The 23,141-nt window shown below is 36.6% G+C and overlaps 1 protein-coding gene across 2 annotated transcripts in view; it reads right to left on the bottom strand.

Annotated features, from left to right (window-relative positions):
- Nucleotides 1-11,463: 11,463 nt before the first annotated feature.
- The window catches only part of LOC139148476 (low-density lipoprotein receptor-related protein 4-like), a 41,792-nt gene continuing 30,114 nt past the window's right edge, over nucleotides 11,464-23,141 (bottom strand). The window contains exons 17-22 of one of the 2 annotated variants that reach the window (XM_070719938.1): nucleotides 22,287-22,544; nucleotides 21,716-21,967; nucleotides 20,553-20,726; nucleotides 19,082-19,564; nucleotides 18,510-18,665; nucleotides 11,464-12,655 (exon numbers count right to left, since the gene is read on the bottom strand). In XM_070719938.1, coding sequence (XP_070576039.1) covers nucleotides 12,216-12,655; nucleotides 18,510-18,665; nucleotides 19,082-19,564; nucleotides 20,553-20,726; nucleotides 21,716-21,967; nucleotides 22,287-22,544 — 1,763 coding nt within the window. In that variant the 3' untranslated portion in view covers nucleotides 11,464-12,215. Of the gene's footprint in view, nucleotides 12,656-13,847; nucleotides 14,198-18,509; nucleotides 18,666-19,081; nucleotides 19,565-20,552; nucleotides 20,727-21,715; nucleotides 21,968-22,286; nucleotides 22,545-23,141 lie in introns of those variants that run through there. The other variant, XM_070719941.1, reaches the window with a different exon arrangement.

Below are 23,141 nucleotides of genomic sequence, written 5' to 3'. Positions count from 1 at the left end.
AAAAGTAATCATGGTCACCCTATAAGCATCGCATCAGTTTATTTTTATTATTATAATAATTATAAATTCTTAACATTCTTAAGATTGTGATCAACTATAGATAGATTTACATTCCTTATGTCAGCTGAGAAAGTGTGAAAAAGGTTTGAACCATCTGTAAATAGTCGAAAGTCCAAGCAATCAGAAGGATTCGATAAATCGTTGACATAGACTAAAATCAAATTCGGTCCAAGTACCGATCCCTGAGGAATACCACAATTCACAGGAATTTTTCTGAAATAATTTATACATATTGGGATCTATGTTGTGGGTTCGAATCCGATTGAAAACTATCCGTATTTTCTATCCTGGGTTGGTAACACTGCTGGTGGACAGAATTGTCCCCGAGGTTATCGTTCGCCCAGTTAAAGCGATGAAATTCGTTTCTTCGCTTCGATGTAGTGTGTATGTGCGATGTATGATAGTGAGCATGCGTGCGTGAGTGCTTCACGAACTCTACAACGTGTTGAGCAGTCTCAGTCAGAAAAATGTAACAACTTAGCCGGCTATTGAAATGAACCACTCTTTTTTGGGAGTGGAGATTTAGCCGACTGGTTCTGTCTCTGGCCTCTCAGCTAGGCGACTGATGCCGTATGTGTGGGTTCGAATCCGATTGAAAACTATCCGTATTTTCTATCCTGGGTTGGTAACACTGCTGGTGGACAGAATTGTCCCCGAGGTTATCGTTCGCCCAGTTAAAGCGATGAAATTCGTTTCTTCGCTTCGATGTAGTGTGTATGTGCGATGTATGATAGTGAGCATGCGTGCGTGAGTGCTTCACGAACTCTACAACATGTTGAGCGGTCTCAGTCAGAAAAATGTAACAACTTAGCCGGCTATTGAAATGAACCACTCTTTTTTGGGAGTGGAGATTTAGCCGACTGGTTTCTGTCTCTGGCCTCTCAGCTAGGCGACTGATGCCGTATGTTGTGGTTCGAATCCGATTGAAAACTATCCGTATTTTCTATCCTGTTCTATCCTGGGTTGGTAACACTGCTGGTGGACAGAATTGTCCCGAGGTTATCGTTCGCCCAGTTAAAGCGATGAAATTCGTTTCTTCGCTTCGATGTAGTGTGTATGTGCGATGTATGATAGTGAGCATGCGTGCGTGAGTGCTTCACGAACTCTACAACGTGTTGAGCAGTCTCAGTCAGAAAAATGTAACAACTTAGCCGGCTATTGAAATGAACCACTCTTTTTGGGAGTGGAGATTTAGCCGACTGGTTCTGTCTCTGGCCTCTCAGCTAGGCGACTGATGCCGTATGTTGTGGGTTCGAATCCGATTGAAAACTATCCGTATTTTCTATCCTGGGTTGGTAACACTGCTGGTGGACAGAATTGTCCCGAGGTTATCGTTGCCCAGTTAAAGCGATGAAATTCGTTTCTTCGCTTCGATGTAGTGTGTATGTGCGATGTATGATAGTGAGCATGCGTGCGTGAGTGCTTCACGAACTCTACAACGTGTTGAGCAGTCTCAGTCAGAAAAATGTAACAACTTAGCGGCTATTGAAATGAACCACTCTTTTTTGGGAGTGGAGATTTAGCCGACTGGTTCTGTCTTGGCCTCTCAGCTAGGCGACTGATGCCGTATGTTGTGGGTTCGAATCCGATTGAAAACTATCCGTATTTTCTATCCTGGGTTGGTAACACTGCTGGTGGAACAGAATTGTCCCCGAGGTTATCGTTCGCCCAGTTAAAGCGATGAAATTCGTTTCTTCGCTTCGATGTAGTGTGTATGTGCGATGTATGATAGTGAGCATGCGTGCGTGAGTGCTTCACGAACTCTACAACGTGTTGAGCAGTCTCAGTCAGAAAAATGTAACAACTTAGCCGGCTATTGAACCACTCTTTTTTGGGAGTGGAGATTTAGCCGACTGGTTCTGTCTCTGGCCTCTCAGCTAGGCGACTGATGCCGTATGTTGTGGGTTCGAATCCGATTGAAAACTATCCGTATTTTCTATCCTGGGTTGGTAACACTGCTGGTGGACAGAATTGTCCCCGAGGTTATCGTTCGCCCAGTTAAAGCGATGAAATTCGTTTCTTCGCTTCGATGTAGTGTGTATGTGCGATGTATGATAGTGAGCATGCGTGCGTGAGTGCTTCACGAACTCTACAACGTGTTGAGCAGTCTCAGTCAGAAAAATGTAACAACTTAGCCGGCTATTGAAATGAACCACTCTTTTTTGGGAGTGGAGATTAGCCGACTGGTTCTGTCTCTGGCCTCTCAGCTAGGCGACTGATGCCGTATGTTGTGGGTTCGAATCCGATTTTGAAAACTATCCGTATTTTCTATCCTGGGTTGGTAACACTGCTGGTGGACAGAATTGTCCCCGAGGTTATCGTTCGCCCAGTTAAAGCGATGAAATTCGTTTCTTCGCTTCGATGTAGTGTGTATGTGCGATGTATGATAGTGAGCATGCGTGCGTGAGTGCTTCACGAACTCTACAACGTGTTGAGCAGTCTCAGTCAGAAAATGTAACAACTTAGCCGGCTATTGAAATGAACCACTTTTTTTGGGAGTGGAGATTTAGCCGACTGGTTCTGTCTCTGGCCTCTCAGCTAGGCGACTGATGCCGTATGTTGTGGTTCGAATCCGATTGAAAACTATCTGTACCTCAAATAATCCGTATACCAGAGAAGTGGGTTCCCCTCACACCATAACGCTAGAGTTTCGATAATATTATATTGTAATCAATAGTATCAAATGCCTTCGTGAAATCATTAAAAATACTAATGGTTGAATTTCCTTGATCAATTTGCTGAATTAAATTATTTACAAGGTTGATGAGGGATAATTTCGCACTTCGTTTCTCATGAAAGCCGTGTTGATATTTGAAAAGCAGGTCACGCCTGCCGAAGAACGTCATAACCTGCTTATTTACAATTTCCTCCAGAATTTTACCTACTGGAGGTAAAAACAGGAATTTCCCGATAATTTTCAGGGTCGTCGTTTGAACCTTTCTGATAAATTGGGACCACTTTAGCAATTTTCAGTGCATCAGGAAACTGGCAATTTTGAAATGACGGAGTATGAAGTTGCTCCTGTAATATAAGAGCCATATGGCAGCATCTCCTTGTGTACTTTGTCACTGACCTGAGCGAAAGGTGTGTGACATTTTAAAACGAACTAACACAAATGGTAAATAATCCTTTATATACACATACACTTACTAGCCTACAGTGCACACGCAGTAAACGGCTGTCAAGGGGGACCCATAGGCGTTTCTTCAGTGACTTTTATACTGCAGAGCGAAAAGGAAACTTAACCTTGCGGAACGGAACGGAAAGGAAGCTCAACCACGATCAAATACCGACCTTATTTTATTAACAATATTGGCATTTGATATATATGTAAATATTTTGCGTAGACAGTGTATGTTCTAGTTTAAACACCGGCACACAAACATCAATTCATGGATTCGTCATTAAATCCCCCATGTATTGCAAGAACAGAGAGGCTGGTATCTTCCATTATGTCGATAGAAGAGCAAAGTAATTTTTCAAAAGGATTGCTTGTCGCTTTAACATTTATTTCGTTCACTCAAAGGGCTGTCATCTCGTTCACAGAGGCAAAGATGATATTCCAATATGTCGGCCGAGAAACATTCTTTTCCAGGGAGAATCTACACATCGACTAACGGTTCACACGGCATTAAACGACGATTTTCTGTTGCCTCGTTATGAGTTAGTACAGTGTACCAGCAGATAGTAGTCAACAGCTGCAGATGTCCTGTGGGAGATTTTCAGCTGGGTGTGGAGACACGTTCAATGTGTGTGATTCTGATGGTGATTTTATTACACCTAAGAGATCTGACAATGGAGATCGCGATGACCAGCAATGGGATCTTTGTCATGTTAGAAAGACCGGCCAAGACAAAAGTTTGTCTTCAAGAGTGAATGCAAACTCTCGACATGGTCATAATAGACTCTAAACTTAACAAGAGGAACAATAAATAATATCATGGAACATACTTTCAGCAATCTTCGTCCTATAGATATACTATTTACGCATTAACAAACTTAGAATGCAAAATTTAAGAATGTATCTCTGACTTTCACTTTTGTTTGTAGATTAAACTCTTGGTAAGGAAAGCAATGAGATTGTCAAAATGTGTCCGAACGGCACCGTGTGGATTTCTGCCGAACTCTACCATGAATATCTACTGAACTGCACCGTGTGGATGCCGAACTGTACTACGAATATCTACTGACTGCACTGTTTAAAATTAAAAGGGAGCTCAATTATCTGGCGACGTGACCACTTGCTATGATACACGGAGGAAAGATAAGTGACGACAAAATGCAGACGAGATCAGGATTAAGGCCCGATTAAGGTTGTAAGTGCCTCGAAAGTGAAAGTCTTAAACTTTTGCTCAAACTTTCCTCAAGGAATATTTCCACCATTCTTTCAAAATAAAGAATAAAAATCGGGGTTCACAGTGCAAACTGTTGTATTAGAGAAACAAACTACCCAAAATTTGCACATACTTGAAATTCAAAATGGCCGCCACCCCTGTGTTAAATCTATGGTGAAAAAATTTCGATTTTCGAAAAACTTAAGAAAGTGACAGTTTTGCTTACTCAAAGAGCTTCAAAATGAACCCCCACAAGTTGTAAATCGGACATGAATTGAGAGTCCAAATACCTGTCGCGTTCTACCTTACGTTGACAAATAGCAAGTGAAGTGTCGACTCATAGATAAGAGCAAAACCGTAAGAATGAGAATAGAGAACTAGAACTACAGACAAACAGGTAGACATGAGAAGAGAACAAAAGAAATGGAGCAGAGGTATAGGTAGACAAGATCACTGAACAAGAGATACACATTTTCACAAGAAAAGTGGTACAAATGTTTGCCTCAATATGATTTACTAAATAAACAAACAGCTTTTTCACAGAAGAGCTCACCTGTCTGGTTCACTAAAAAGTACAGGGTTCCTCTAGCGTCATAAAGAATACTATACATTCAAAATGTTCATTGGCTATAAAGCCTGCTGTTGTTTTCACTTTTGGTGATGTTTTCAATGTTTCTTTAAAGTCAACTATAGTTTCTTCTCAAAGGTATGTTGAGATACTATGTACTAAGTCTGTCAACTCATCCTTTACATGTTTAAACTAGATATAACACTATGTTGGCAAGCTAAATAGGTGTTTTACATGCTTTAGGGAGTAGAACAAGAACTTAAAAATTAACATACCAAATGAAAATAGTGACAGCAAGTCATCCTGCAGCATTTAATGTTCTTAGATCCATTGATCCCTTTTTTGATTAAAATCAAATGTTCTTAGGAACTGATGATCACTGTTTTGATCAAATCAATTGTTCTTAGGCACTGTTGATCACTGCAATGATTAAATCAAATGTTTCCAGGAACTGTTGATCACTGTTTTGATTACAAGAGTTCTTATTTGTATCTGGTATAAGCTTCATACTATGACACACATTGACATGCATATTCAGATCATAGGATGATGCCCTCAAACAAAATCGGAGAGGAATCAGTTCTGATATTTCCAAGTATAAAACAGCTTGCACCTTTCTTATAAGTACAGTGTTAATAAATCTCTCAATTATGACATGAGAAATCTCAAATTATATCCCAAATTGTATTCTATATTTGTCAAAATTTATACATCTCTTGAGTATATATACATAATTGAATAAAATCCCATGTCTTGAAAAATACATGTTTCTTTGCATAAAAAAGTATGGTTTGTTAATTCCTTGAGTTGAATACAGTTTATAAAATTACATACCTATAAAAAGACCAAAAATATATCCATCATCTTGTAGAGGGTTGAGGCAACACTATCAAATATTTAGTTTCTTTTACAGTTTTGCTATTATTTTCAATAAATATAATGAAAATTACGTTGATTCTATTTGGCACTCAACATACCGGTATCTAGGAGTATAGCATAGTTTAAATTCAATATCATAAGTGTCAATAATTTCATGACAACATGTAGACTCTCTAACACGCCTAAATAGGCTATATTATGGGTGTAGCCAGCAAGGAAATCTCACATTCTTGGCATTTTGTCAAGTATGTTTTGGTTGGTTACTTATAACATTAAACCCCTCAGGTATTTAACTATGACGGCCATTGGTTCATGACTCCAAAATCCTGGTAATATCGTCATTTTCTTGAACTTTCACAATAGACTTGGAATGAGAATTTGTTTCAAAAATTATGTTCAAAAAGTGGTGTCACTTTACTAAATATCAAGAATAATGCCAAGATTATTCCTTACAGAACTGAAATCTGCAATAAAGGCTGACTCAGCGGTTTGTCTCAGTGCTTTTGATAACTATCATTGTGTACTTCATAAAGTGGTCACCCACACTCATTTTTCATCATAAAATCTAACAGCCATTTGTATAGGAATATTTTTGAACTCTACACTGCATGAAATAGCAATACTTTAGTTTTTAATCAACTTCCTACATGTTGAAGGGCTGGAATTTATCTTCAAGTACCCTATTCAGTAGATACCAAAATCAGAAATGGACAGTGACAGTATTCGCCGACATCTTTTAGCTGTGTTCTGCTGAAATTACAATAACAAATGAGGAAACAGTATGCTTGTCTACAGTTAAAACACCAGGTAAAGGCATATTTCAGGACCCCCTAACTCAAAAAATATAAAGGTGGCCCCCCCCAGTTGAGAGAGTCCAGACAGTATATAGGACTCAAACTGAATGCAAGCTAGTGAAAACAGCAAAATTCACTCACAGAGACTACTGTAAAAGCTTTTTTTGACAAAAAATAGTTTCAAGAAGGAACAAACATGAAAGAATGACAATGAATTTACAGACCAAGTATGAAAACTGTCACATGCACAAAAGAAATAATGCTACTTGTAATGGCAAAACAACCCTACAAATTTAGCAACATAATAGATAATTATTAAAGTAAGTCAGAATAAGGTAATTGCAAGGATCCTACAACTTATATTTGAAAGCCATCAGAAGAACTTGAATCGATATATACAAATGTTATGCTAATGTACTACATACATCTCTGTTTGAAGGAATCTCTATAAGACCATAAATAAAATGTTGAAACTTTTAGACCAGGAGTATTCAAGAAGAATAAGATTTTAACTAAAGGTGACAATACTGCCTACAACTGACCAAAAATTGATATATGAGAATGTAACTGCATTTTCAACAAATTTGAACGACATAATTCCTAGGAATCTTTAAAAACACTTGTAGAAAACTTGTAAAAAAATAGTGACAACATCACTGTTCGCTCCCATATAGTTATCAAAACAAGTCAACAATTGTATGAAACATGGACATACATATACAGACAGACTGACATACACAGACTGGCACAGAGTGATGACATTGACCCCAAGTGTGCCTTGGCCCATGGAGAGTGATAAAGATATAACAAACAGCTGAATGTAATGATAAAATAGTTAAGTATAGGCCTATACAGGCACTGAAGGTGAATATGTTACAGCAATTTGAATAGTTTCTTTTCCTTTTCTACTTCTGTGATAATATTTAAGACAATCAATCTGCAAGGCAGTTTATGTATTGACAAATATGTTATCTTTTACAAGCACACAGTAAACTGTTCTTGATTTTTCATTTACAATATTTGACATAGACTGAAATACATAACATGCAACCAATGTTTACACTTTGCCTATACACCAGATACATGGAGAAATTTCAACATACAATCATCAACTCAGAAACCCTACAGGAAAAAGTAAACATTGTTTTCTTCCAGAACAGCTGGTACATCCACATCTGGAACAACTTACAAACTTATCCAATTACACAAGGATGATGACACAAGAGATAAAGTTAAACTGTGATGAACTTGACTATTCCTTTCAAATCCTTACCTAACTTGACATCTTAAACTAAAATACACTGCATGGTTAATTGTGCACAAAAATACATCGGGGTGGACCATTTGATAAGGGATGGCGTCTGGAAGATCGATGAGACCTGTACATTATCTTTTTTATCCGATCCATTGTACATTCTTTTTTCCCCACTCTCTCACCTTTTCTTTTTGTCAAACCTTCTCTGGCTGAATTTTTTTTATTGGCATTTGTTAGGAATTTTTTCAAAATCTGCCAGGATTTTTTTGCCGCATTTCAACACCAAATACAGTTTACCATATCAAATGCTTACTAAATCACCACATTACCGGTATATACTCTTAGTTCCAATAGGTATAAAATTACCAAAAAAAATCTTAAAAATACAAAATGAAAGATATCCCAGTAAAACTGAAAGTTTCGCAAAGTTGCCCCAAAAATTCAAAATTCCGGATTTCAACTTAATTTCAATATATCTTATTAACAAAAACCCTAAGGACCGGTTTACTAAATATCGAAGCAATCAGACTGGTAAATTTTGAGAAACAAATTTTTTGACCAAAAATGAGAAAAATTGCCCCCAAAATACAAAATTGCAGATTTCATCCTAATTTTAAATATATCTAATCAACATAAACCCTAGGAACCTGTACACTAGATATCAAAGCTACCAGATCAGAAGTTTTTGGAGAAAAATATTTTGACCAAAAAAGGCAAAAATTGCCCCAAAAATAAAAAAAATTGCCAGTTTCAACATACCTTCAATACATTATATTAAGATTAATCTTAAATACCTGTATACCAAATACATGTATCAAAGCTATCAAATCAGCAGTTTTTGGATTAAAAAAATTTTTATCAAAAATTGGGAAAATTGCCCAAAATTACAAATATGACAATATCAATACAATTTGTACAAGTATGACTGAAGTCATTCTGAGGAACATGAATATTAAGTTTCATAGCATTCAGACGAGCGATTTCAGAGAACAAGATTTTTTGACTAAAACAACAGAAAAAATACCCTAAAAATACAAACATGCAAATTTCATCCCAATTTTCGCACACATAATTAGAATACCTAAAGAAATCTGCATACCAAGTTTCAACCAAATCTGACCAATGCTTACTGAGTTTTAGCCATTTGTAGGATTTTCCTTTTTTCCCCCTCATTTGCATATTTTGGCACTGACATGTTCATTTGAACAAATTCACATCTCCACCCTAGGTGCACCTGTACACCAAATACTAGGACAGTAGGTGCTACGGTTTAGGAGTTTTTGATTCGGACGGACTAACAGACATACATACATACTTACATACATACACACAGACGCCATTTTTCCACCTTATACGAATACCTCCCATTTGCATATATACATATGCATATATGGGAGCGTAAAAATGGGGGAAAAATTCTTTAAATCTACAAAAATAGGCCCCAAAATCTTCATAGGCAAATTTTCTCTATAATTGAAAATATCCAAGTCAGGTCACCCCAGGGACGTGTACATAAAATGTAAAAGTTCACAAACCAATGGTTTCAATGAGGAAGTGTAAAGTTAATGGCTGACAGATACCACAATGCATCATCTAAAAAGCTCTGTGTTGCTTGCTATATGCAGTGTTTCTGAAATCTAAATTCAACAATAATAAATGCTGTAAATATAACAATGGGAACACAGCAATGATATTGTATTTTGCATTCTGCTGATTCAGAACCAAAATCAACTCCAGATGATATGTTGATGTGTTGCCATTTTGACTGATTGTTGGCAATGTTGCAGTCAATTCATAGATTACCAGTACAAAATTTCTTGGTAAATAATCTTCCTTCCCATCAAACCTGAAGCCATAACACATACATTATGGCTTGTAATATTATGTATTATATTGCCTGAAATATTGAAAATTAGTGATTGCTCTAAATCATGTCTTTCAAGTTAAATTATAGACCTTTGAGAGTCTTTGGGTAAATGAATCAGGTCAAGATAATAAGAAAGAATTTTATGTAAAATACATTTTGTTTTCTATACTATGTGACTGCAATGTATAAAATAAGAAATAAGTGGAGAGTCCATACCACTGAACAAGAGAGGTAATTATCAGATTTAAAAGGTGATAATGTAAGCTGAAAGGTGACATGAGTACATGTAAATTGACAAGAACTTATAATCTAAATTGAGTTGTGACATGCAATACTTTTCAAAAAGTAACCTTTTTTCTTAAGTGTAAGTACGATGAAATCCAAAAATAATACACATTCTCATAAAAAAAACAGTGCAACCTGGAATTTGTGAGTGTTCTGTTGAGACAGTGGGTTACTTTCTGATTATTTGGGATTTGGGCTTTATCATAAGTGATGAATGACAGAATGACACAAAGTTAATTCATCATCATAAGTGATGGACACAAAGTTGATTTACATCTCAGTATGATAAACACAAGCTGTGCAGCAGATAATATGATGACATCCTGTTTTGATGATGAATTCCTAGATTGTACTGCAAATCTGATGAATTGTATTTTAAAGGTATGGAATCAACTTTTACCAAATGCAGTTTTCCATACCTCTTCCTTGCTGCCACTAAAGCATTCAACTTTTACCAAATACAGTTTTCCATACCTCTTCCTTGCTGCCACTAAAGCATTCAACTTTTACCAAATACAGTTTTCCATACCTCTTCCTTGCTGCCACTAAAGCATTCAACTTCTACCAAATACAGTTTTCCATACCTCTTCCTTGCTGCCACTAAAGCATTCAACTTTTACCAAATACAGTTTTCCATACCTCTTCCTTGCTGCCACTAAAGCATTCAACTTTTACCAAATACAGTTTTCCATACCTCTTCCTTGCTGCCACTAAAGCATTCAACTTTTACCAAATATAGTTTTCCATACCTCTTCCTTGCTGCCACTAAAGCATTCAACTTTTACCAAATACAGTTTTCCATACCTCTTCCTTGCTGCCACTAAAGCATTCAACTTTTACCAAATACAGTTTTCCATACCTCTTCCTTGCTGCCACTAAAGCATTCAACTTTTACCAAATACAGTTTTCCATACCTCTTCCTTGCTGCCACTAAAGCATTCAACTTTTACCAAATATAGTTTTCCATACCTCTTCCTTGCTGCCACTAAAGCATTCAACTTTTACCAAATACAGTTTTCCATACCTCTTCCTTGCTGCCACTAAAGCATTCAACTTTTACCAAATATAGTTTTCCATACCCCTTCCTTGCTGCCACTAAAGCATTCAACTTTTACCAAATATAGTTTTCCATACCTCTTCCTTGCTGCCACTAAAGCATTCAACTTTTACCAAATACAGTTTTCCATACCTCTTCCTTGCTGCCACTAAAGCATTCAACTTTTACCAAATATAGTTTTCCATACCCCTTCCTTGCTGCCACTAAAGCATTCAACTTTTACCAAATATAGTTTTCCATACCTCTTCCTTGCTGCCACTAAAGCATTCAACTTTACAAACATTCATAAGCATTGATACAAAAATGACATGGCTGATATAACATACATAAGAACCTACATCTATGTCCTTGACCAAAATATGAAACTTTGCTTCAATATTATATGTCACTCATATTTATCCACATATATATCAAATATTCACATACATGTATACATCTATATACATTTATTTTTTGTCTACATTTTATGTATTAGTAGTAGTCTTTTTTCCACAAACTTATTCTAGTTCACACAGATAATTCAAATCAAGATGCTAAGGGATGACATTTCAATAAAAGATTACATACACAGAAACATCAAAAACAATATGCTCTTGTTTAAAACAAAATTGGCTTTATACATGTAAAACTAATGGCCCCTGTGTGATATATTGTAATACAAAAAACATCATAAGTTTATGTATGTAACGTTATGATTTTTTTTCAGAGAAAGTAATCATGATAATTATAAAATTTTATTTTGTATACAATATAATTGACAGACACATTTAATGTGTACCTTGGGTTATGAAAGGTATGGGTCAGTAATATTAATTTCCTTCAAAGTTGAGTCAACAAAAAGTAAAATCAGTGCATAAAACCTGCACATCAAATGTTGAACAGCCAATGACAAGACTTATTGATAAAATAGCTAAAATGTTACAGCATGAATGACAGGAAAAAATATGAAGGAAGGCACTACAAAAAATTGACAAATCAAACATGAAAGCTGCATAATTAGCAGTTGCAGGGAAGAAAATGTTTTGACTGGGTATGGTAAATACGTCCTAAAATGTCAGCATCTGAATTATGTACATCATAATCTTTATGTAAAAATTTCATAATTTTGTTACGTGATCAAATTTTGTCTTCAGCATGACTAGCTGCATGACTAAATGTGCTGACTGTTCTAGGGTTTGTATTTTCTCCATCTAAGTTTTTCAAATCCAATTCCATGTAGTCATGTTGTTGAGGATCACGCAAGGTGGTGTATCTAGACTCATCGTCAGCAGGACCCACTTTGTGGTAGTCATTTTCACCTTTGATTTCAGAGTAATCAGGTTCCTGTCCAGAGTACATGGATTGGTGAAGTTTTGTTGTGTTTCTTCCCCTTTTTAAACTCCCTCCTTCATATCCAGTATTGGTGACACCATCAGTTTCTCTGGTTTTCCCACCATTACGACGCAAGCATACAACAACCACAATGATCACAGTCACAAAGAGCAGGCCAGCAACCGTACAAGCAACAACTATGATTATTGTTGAAGATATACCATCATCAGTGATTTCCATCAAACCTGAAAATGAGATTTAATTGAAACATCAATATTATCAATAACTGAAGATAAATGTGTAGTTGCTCTCAGGATTGAAATATTTGTCAATGAGGAAAATCAAAATAACTTGTCCAAAGAAAAGAACCAAGACAGTTTAAACAGCAGTTAATTTTCTCTTTGATCAGAATTAATAAAAGTTTGAAATGCAATCCTTATTTAAAAGCATATTAGCAAGGTTTTGGAAAAAGGATGTTCATAGCAAAGTGAAGAAAATTGCCTCAAATATTCATAGTGTGCAATGTTTATTATTTGAACCAATCAGCATTATGTAATCCTTGCCAACCTACATAATCACATTAAAAGCTATATCAAAGTACCTTCAGAGTAAAATTCTTTTAAAAAAATTGAAATGTTGACTAAAAAATTACAGTTGCAAATTTAATCACAATTTGAACAAACCTCAATGCTTACGTCATGCAGGCACAAAAGCATAAACCTTATTTGAAAGAAAAAGTCCAGTGATTTCATAGAAAAACATTAAATATAAAAAATAAGCCTCAAAATTTATGTTATGAAAATCTCATTATCATTTGGGAAGAAAATCTTCACTTGCAACCTCCATCACAAATTTGAACATTATTCAAGAATTCCCTTTTTGAGTGCAGCAAAAAGTGTTTTTACAAAATCAGGAATTGGTCAAAAAAATCACCAAAAATGATCCTTAAAATTTATATATGTAACCTTTTGATCATTTAAACAAACTCATTTGATGTCATTCATTGAAAACCGTGATACAATTGTACAGTTCCTGATGAGGTTTTAAGAAAAGAAACTTAAAAAATCTCACAAATCCAATTTTGAAACTTAAAAACAGTAGGAATAAACATCATAAAGAATGTATGGATCAATCATAAAAGCAATTGGTACATTGCTATTTGAGTTTTTAGTTTTGACTATTTGCATATTTTTGAGACATATTCCTTTGACCAAATCCCTCATTCAACCAATGACAGACCTTGACACCTAATACTTGGGTAGTAAATTCAGGGGTTTTCAAGATTTTTAGTGGGCGGATATACAAAGATACATACAAACATACACTACTTGTACATACGAAGCCTGTATACAAACACCAAGTAGATACATAGATATATACAAACAAACACACACACACAAATTCATATATACATACATGAAGACAGACATAAACTGGTTGATTCAATAAGCTCCCAATGCTATACAGATTGTACATATGGCAAATGGAAACTAAATCGATTTAATGAAAGTAAACAGAGTAAAGTATTCAGCAAATCACAGCCAGAAATGAATATGGATGTTTTTAGCTGTAAACGTTCTCCTTTAACTTTTCCATGCTGATTGACGGTCCAGGATTTTCACTTGATTCATTCCTGTTACCATTTCCGGGCCCTCCACCTTTGTTTCTGGCTTTCAAACATACAACAACGACAATGACCACAGTGACAACGAGCAGGACAATGATGGTACAAACAATCACAATGACTAGTGTTGAAGAATCGTCATCGTCAGATACGTTTATGAAACCTGGAAATGAGATTTGAACTTGCAGTTACATATATTATCAATAAATAATATTAATTTTACACCACCTCACTTTTTTATATTTAAAACGTTATTGACTGTAACTTTGGCAAAAGTTTCATGACACAGAGACAATGATAGGCAAAATCCCAGAGGTGATAGCAGATCCATTCATGTACAGCAACCCTTCCCTATAAGAAGCCATGCAGTCACAGATTTGAATGACATCATGAAGGGCAATGTCTTCCCAGGATGCCCTGTTGCCATAGCATTGATACATATGCATAATTTATTGCAGACTGAGATATCCTTTGCTGGATCCTGCCATGCAAATATAGGCCAAATTGAGATACCATGGTCCCACCAGTCCTATGTCAGTAACCATGGAAATTTATTAATCTTTGATTATCCAAATACTATTTTGCACATCAATGTGTTTATATCTTCACATATGAGTCCAGTTGCTACCACGACACTGTGAGGTTTTTTTTTGGCTCAGCTGCCAGACAGCATGATCCCATTCTTTCACTGAGATGATGAGGCTGATGGTTGGGAGGCAATTATTTTTTATGTGAACATCAGTCTGGTGTGAGTAGAAATGGCTGCAACATGGCATTGACAGAGAGGATATTGACACCAGTGGCTTACAGAGAAGATGGTGTTGGCACAGTTGAGGCTGACAGAGAGGATATTGGTACTGGTGCATGGCTAACAGAAAGGATGTTGTACTGGTGACTGATAGAGAGGATATTGGCACCAGTGGCTTATAGTGAGGATATTGGTATAGGTGGCTGACAGGACAGACGCACTGGTGTTTGAGAGAGAGAATATTGGCAGCAGTGGCTTACCGAGAGGATGGTGTTGGTACTGGTGACTGACAGAGAGGATATTGGCACCAGTGGCTTATTGAGAAGATATTGGTATATGTTGCTGATAGGGAAGATATTGGCACTAGTGTTTGAGAGCGATAATATTTGTACCAGTGGCTGACAGAGAGAATATTGGCAGCATGTGGCTGAAAGAGAAGATATTCACATTTGTGGCTAATGGAGACGATATTGGTACTGGTGGCTGGCAGAGAGAATCAGTCTATTGGTACAGGAGGCTGACAGAGAGGATATTGGCACCAGTGGCTGATGGAAAGGATATTGGCACCATAGAAAGGATATTGGTACAGGTGGCTGACAGTGAGGATATTGGCACCAGTGGCTATAAAAGAGATGATATTCGCACTGCATGGATACTGACAGAGAGGATATTGGCACCAGTGGCTGATGGAAAGGATATTGGCACCATAGAAAGGATATTGGTACAGGTGGCTGACAGAGAGGATATTGGCACCAGTGGCTGATGGAGAGGCTATTGGCACCATAGAAAGGATATTGGTACAGGTGGCTGACAGAGAGGATATTGGCACCAGTGGCTATAAAAGAGATGATATTCACACTGCATGGATACTAACAGAGAGTATATTGGCACAAGTGGCTGTATTGGCACAAGTGACAGTATATTAACACAACCCAGATAACCAGACTGGATGTTATGAAGGGTAGGTATATGAGGTATGTGGCATTTACATGATATGGCCTGATGGTGATAATCAGTGAAACACAGAATGAGACTTATTTGATTGATGCAACGTTGACATATGAGTGTTGTTACATGAATGTAGAAGATTATCAAATGATATATCAGACCATGGTGAAATATATAGCCTGCATAAATGGCTCTGCACCTTAACTCTGCACAGACCTTGATGACAGCAGAGCCATAATCTTAATATCAACATAAAGAAGCAACAAAGAGACAGGGCTTAATCAGCAGAAATTTAGGGCCATACCGGTATATTCATGACACTGTCATATTTCCATATAGTCAGTCATAGACTAGGATGCACTTAAGGAGGGTCAAAGGTTATGTTATGCAAGACACTCCTAAAGACATAGCTGGCATGCACGGTGTATTGTAGGTGGCTAGAAGATATGGCAAAGAATCCCTTAGCTAGTGAGATATTGTTGAACCAGACTAAGACAGTTAATGGGGAACCTCCAAATTATAGCCAAAACCTAGGGTCACATGTACTACTGTGGGATTCAGTGGGTTCAGTATTTTACCATCAAGTTGAAGTTAACGGGAAATGTGTTTCTGTGCGTGCCATCAGATTCTCAACTTTCCCAAACATTCATTCTTCAAATTTAAATGACTGCTCATGCATATGAGGAAATACACATTTGTCAAATGGGCAAATGAATATGACACTGTCACTCAATTTAATATTTTCCATCTTGAAAGCAAAACTTTCAGTTGAGTGCTTGAAAAGGGTACCCCAATGAGGTTACGGTAACAGTAAATGGGTCTTTAATTTGTGCATGTAGCATCGACTATCATTCAAATTTGTCTGTGACTCCTAAAGTCAAGAGTGACGCTTTATACACAACTATGGCTAGGTCGTGTTTATAAGCCACCACAAATATTGACATTCAATCGCACCCCTGCAATATACCTAGACTAAGCTGCTGATGTTGTCTACAGTACATGTGGCACCTGGTGGTGTTTGAAATTTGTCCAGATTATGAACAAGACACTAGGGCCAGTAACCAACAGTTACCTTGAATCCAGAAAGTTGCAAGCCCAGATAATTTCACTTTTTCTGAGGATAGAACATAAGCTTATCTTACAAAGTTAGAAACTGAGAATGTCAGAACTTTATGGACACGGATTACAACTCAACCTGCTTGGGAATCATAGCATATAGCATATACAACATATAGCATAGAATAGCAGGGCAAGGTTGCCATTCAGTAGTAGGGCAGCATTGTGACAGACTTGGCTATACTGTGACTAGATTTACGGTAATTGACTATAACTGCTTTGAACTATAAAAGATGGCAATAATGCAACTCTAGCATTTGAGTTGATGGAGATGACTGCCAGCTTCAAATCTGGTGGACAGCATCATCTGTAAGTGAGCACCAGGTTTTCACTGTGAATGAAGTTGCGTAGAGTGGCTTGTGATCAGCTGCCCTCTATAATCAGTATGTATGGTGTTGGCACGCAAGGTAGTGATCAGCTAGACTCAAGGTAGTTGCAGCTGGACCAGAAACTGAACCCGTGTGATGCCTGGTATGGCAGATATACAAGTAGGTTTGTATGTGTCAATTAAGCCTGTCTGTCTTGACTGCATACTCATTTGGCCACTTGCAACTTGTCATTGTCTGCCCTTTCAGTTAACGTTATGATGTGAACATGAGTGTAATGGCTTCAATTAAGTTGACATAGCTGAAACAACATATGACATTGAGCAATGTGGCTGATGGTCATTAATGTGAATGATTGGAATTCCGCTGATGGGCATGAGTATATTTAATTCAATTAGCTTATTGGCTGTGATGTGACCATACGAGTTTGAGACTAGATATCTCGAAAGTTTATGTTTTGGTATTCATGTCTGATAGTAACTATAATTAGATTTGCACATGACTGATTAATTGACATTTAACGAGCATAACATAAGTAGGTGATAGATTTGAGATCCCATGATTGCCAGCAAAAATTGGTGGACCTAGCCTGGTTTTCTACACCCTGCCTTTGTGTTAACCAAGAGCATATGCAGTAATAGCTTTGTTTTTAAATAATAAGTTTATATTTTCATTGAAAATACACTTATTCAGTATTTTTTTGTTTTTGTTCTCAAAAGCAAGTAATATTTATTTTATCCCTAAATTATGTTAAAATACACAGTAACAGTTATGCAAACTCAAGTAATCAAGAGCAATATTGCACGTTATTGTTGCAAAATGAATGTTAGCCTAGACTAAAATTAAGTTGTCAACAGAAAAATCGATATGACATGCATTTAGACAGGCATTTCAATAATGATTTCAGGAACAAAATGATGGAAAATACCGCAAAGGTTACAGATAATGGAACTATAAAACAATCTCCTTTTAGATGAGAAACTGTCATGAGCAGATTCAGATTGACTCTCCACTTAATGGGAGCCTTGTCCATCCCCAAATCCGTGGTAGACAAGTTAACAATCATTATTGATAACTTCAAGGTGTTAAACTACATTGGATAATCATCGCCTGAACCCAGCAAAGGTACAGATGTTGCTTTATCAAAAATATAAATTTTCTGTTAACCCTTTGCATGCCACTGTCAATTTTTCTCAGATTTTTGCCAAAATTTAAAAAAAAAACTGTAGCCAATCAAATATGATGACCGTTTGGTCCAAAATTATAAAAAATGACAGAAAAATTCACAAAAATTGGTAAAGGGTTAATAAGACTGATTGATTGACTATTGGACTTACACTGGGATTGCCTAAAACTGCCTATATTTTCAGTGTACTCTCCATCTTGGCACTTCTGACATACTGTCTGGGCTTCATCTGTCTGGTACGTCCCAAGCGGACAGAAGGTACACTCATCAAGTGATGTATCATACATAGTGCCAACTGGGCATGGAACTGGAGCAAACAAACAACAAACAGTTGTAATGAAGCAAGGTTTGCACAAGAAATCTTCTGTCAAAGAAGCATTGTCATTTTCACAAAACAGGCACAGCTTGCATAGCTTTACTGAGAATATGTACTGTGCATGTAAAATACACAGCTGTTAAGCTGTTTCAACTTTCAATTTGTTGTCTTTTCTTTCTTCTACCCACCATTCAGGATTCCCACTTCAAAACATACCAAAGTCTGCATAGATGTGAATCGCATTCAAGAAAGATCTTATTCACAAGGTATTTTAATGCAGTGCTGACTTTCAATGAAAGCTTCACTTTTAATACATTAATTCTCACTTTTAATGTATCCCTGATTTTAATGCAGTCCTGACTTTTAATACAGGCTTGACTGTTCAATTTCTACAATCTCTGACTTACCACATCCGTCTACTGTACTGACATGACCTTCAAAACAGACCCACTCTGGTTGACTTGCTACAAAAGAGTCTGGATCTGATGTTATGGTTTGTCCATTCAGCTCAAAATTCAGCGATCCATTTTTCACCAGGTTTTCAATTCCTACCAAGGTCTCATTCATGTCTGCATTCATACTATCCAGTAATTCCAATGACACATCATCTTCAGAAGGCGCGCTTGACATTTCATTGTTGACTTGTATTTTGAACTCAATCTTCATATCCTCTGAAGATTGTCGCTTTCGTCTCTTGTTCCCTGCCCCACATGAAACTTTAAAACTATCTTTGTCGCACACTCTACGATGATTACGCTCCCGACACAGCTCATGACGCTCCAAATTAGCTTGCAGTGTAGTGATAATCTCATCTTTGTGAGCAATCAAGCCACAGGCAGACTGGTATATAAAGACAATAACCTGGCTGACCAAAGAGCCTGGAGCAGGACCTATAAATATTCAGAGAGGAACACATTATGAAATTGCAACCACGACGAGGAAAGTTAAAATACTGAGAGGAGCTTATAGTAGTTATGTGCTTCAGAATGGAATCACTGCTCACACTTCAGGAGACTTCACACAACTTTGGTACTGGAAATATACATAACTTTTTACCAAAACTTAAAATTCAAAATGGCTACCAATCCCTTAACCCTTTAAACCCTGCTCAGACATAAATGTCTGATGACGTCATAGAGTACCAGGGGGTAAGGGTGCAAAGGGTTAAAAAGCAAGACATATCTTACTAAATCAATCAGCTTAAAAAGTTGAGTATCTGAATATCTTTCCCTGAGGTCCAATCTTCCTGGACAGAAAACAGAGTACACCTCTTGGACAGATTTTGGATTGAGTGTAAAAACCTATCACTCTTTACTGGTCTATAGCCTATGTGAACATTTTGAAATGTGTATACATATATGAAATATAAGTTTTCAAAACTTGCTTTTATGAGATCTACTGTTTCAATTTTTCACTATGGACTATATCCAGTGAATTGCAGTCATTTTGTAATTTGAGTTAAATGGTTTATCTCACCTAGAAAACATTTTGAAAGATTTTTTGTCAATAAACAATAACACCATTTCTAAGCTAAATGGTGGTTTTTTCCCCTTTTTCCCTTTGATAAATAATTGTGAGAATGAAAAATGTTTGGGGCTTGACGAAAAAATCTCTGTGAGGAACGCATCCACTTCTGTCATGTTATTGGTGGCGTTCGTGAGTGTAGAATAGAGAAGCTATACACACAATTGTAGAATGGCATCTACAAGTATCTCAAGTTCTGTCTACGGTTTGAAAAGTGACAATCACTCCTGCTATGGAGTGTTGTTTAAAATAATTGATTTAGAGGGTGAAGTGAAGTAATAATGAACTACATGTAAGTCCACAGTAGCCAATGACTTTCAGTTTTTTGAGATTTTACATTAGTTTTGTACTTACGAACACAACGTGGAGGCTGGTGGGGATGCCAAATACCATTTATGCAGCTGTAGACATCTCTGTTTCTTAAAGGTTTGTATCCATCCTTGCAAAGAACAACACACTGTGTTCCCTCTTCAGTATTGCCACAAGATAATGCTCCATGTTCAGGAACCAGTAAGTCTGGACACTCATCTAAGCAGAAAACAGACAGCAAATAAATGATATTATTAGCATTTAATAACTTTCTGTATTTGCATGGTACAGTGTATGTAGAGTTTTTAATGCTGGCAATGTGTCAGATTTGTTTAACCTGTACTCATCAATTTTTCTGATATTAAGCAAAGAAATTGCATTGAAATTGCTGTTTTGACTTTTCCAATATGTGATGTCATACACTGAATAATACAAACAAAGGCAAAATATGTCTCAATAATTTTGTCATTTCAAAATGAAAAATGGAAAAAAGGTTGCGTAGTTGGCTATGTCCTTCTGTAGAAAAAAGTTGATTGCATTTTGTTATTGGAAAAGTTTATATAAAATGAATAAACACAACATTTAAGTTGCAAAGTTTACAAAGTTTATGTAAAGAAAGCAGCCCATGGGTGACATGATACCAACTGTGATGCATTACAGGTGACACAATACCAACTGTGGTGCATTACAGGTGACACAATACCAACTGTGGTGCATTACAAGTGACATGATACCAACTGTGGTGCATTACAGGTGACATGATACCAACTGTGGTGATTAGAGTGTGGTACTGATCACAAATTACACTCTTACAGCAGAAATTATATGGTACATAACAGCAATTAATACCAAACAGGAGAAAATTAAACCTTAAGGATTGTGGACATAACAGATGTACCCTTGACAGTCCTGGATCTTTAATCAATTTCACCTTTTTTTCATTAAATTGCATTTTATGGTAATTGAGTTCTAATCACTATAGTAATGACTATTTTTTGCCAATCTGTAGATTTTACATTGCTCTTATATGTAACGATAGTCTATATCTTTTTCTTTATCACTTTTTTTTGCTGTCAGACTTCCTGGGATGTGTAACTGTCATAGTAACTGTCCTGCTAAAGCATATATGATTGTATCGTAGTACAGGATATCACCAGTATACAATGGTTATAAGACTGAATGATTATTAAATTCTGATAGTGACTTACCTGGGACGTGTATGATGGTAATGTCAAATGAGCATGTTACTGTATTGTCTGAAGTGTCTGTTGCTGTAACAATGACATTATGAGGGCTACCAATAACTGTGAAATCACTGCCACTCGGCCGACTTGTTGTCACGGAGGCCAGTTCTGTGTTGTCAGTGGCAACTGGTGGATCCCATTCAATTTCAACAGAGTCATCTGAAGTAGTTTGTGATTGGTCGCTGGGACAAACTGTTATCTTTGGTGGGTGTGGATCTGAACAGAAAGGAATATGTCCAGAAAATTATACAGGGATTTTCTATGAGATTGTTAACTTGTACTCAACAACTCATAAAGAAAGAACTTTTGTCACCTGTAGGTTTCAACATATTAAATTTTTCTCTTGTTTTAATTTGCATGATGATGAGCATATTACAGATAATATCACACACCACTAGTCAGCACTTACACGTAATGCATTGATGATGAAGATTTACGCAAGTCTCTTGGCAGATTAATTCTGATTTTCAACATACCATCAAATTCTACTCACTCAAGGTACATAAAGTTCTCTCTTCATTAAAGTATTACTTACCGATTACAACCACTTGGAACTCACACCAAGCCTCCTGTTGGCCATGTTCTGCACGTACCCTTATGTGAATTCCATTTCTTGTCTGATCATTAAACTTCAAAGTACCAGGAATCTGGATGTCACCAAGAACTTCATGGGTGATTATGTTGCCATTGGCATCAACAGCTTCAATATCAACATCAAGGTCAGCTTCATCACTGTCTTCTGACACTGAGATTTCTACCTGTTCATCTGGACACTGACGGAAAGACACAGGTCCTGTTGTGAAGAAATTATAATATCAGTTTGAAAGACATAAAAATGCAGTTTTAAATTACAAAAGGATAACATAATATGAGAAACAAAAACTAGCGACCATGACACTTTTGGCTCACATTTGGTTTTATGTGGCAGGCCACAGCAAGTCTACTTAATTAAACAAGTTTAACCCTTGGAACATGTATACCGTGTTTCAAAGCAATGGACAAGATCAAAGAAAATGATTATTTTACTAAAAATGTTAAAATTGCTCCCCAAAATACAAACATCAAAATTGCACTAGAAATTTTACAAATCCGACAGGGGACAACACTAGGATTAAGTTTCAAAGCAATAAACAAGAACTTTGGGAGAAAATGATTTCTTGACCAAAAATGGAAAAATTGTCCTAAAAAACATAAAATATGAAAATTTCACCAAAATTTGGCCAAATCAAACTAAAATCACTTTCAAGAACCTGCATACCATGTCTCAACAAAATCTGGCCTGTGGTTACAGAGTTTTAGCAATGTGTAGGATTTTCATTTCTTTTTTCCCCTCATTTGCATGTTTTTGACACTGACATGTTCATTTGAACAAATTTACATCTCCAACCCT

Source organism: Ptychodera flava, chromosome 13 (genome assembly GCF_041260155.1).
Source record: "Ptychodera flava strain L36383 chromosome 13, AS_Pfla_20210202, whole genome shotgun sequence".
In the NCBI taxonomy this organism is placed as follows: domain Eukaryota; kingdom Metazoa; phylum Hemichordata; class Enteropneusta; family Ptychoderidae; genus Ptychodera; species Ptychodera flava.
Note: the sequence above shows the minus strand (reverse complement) of the source record. Positions and strands in the feature narration are given on the sequence as shown.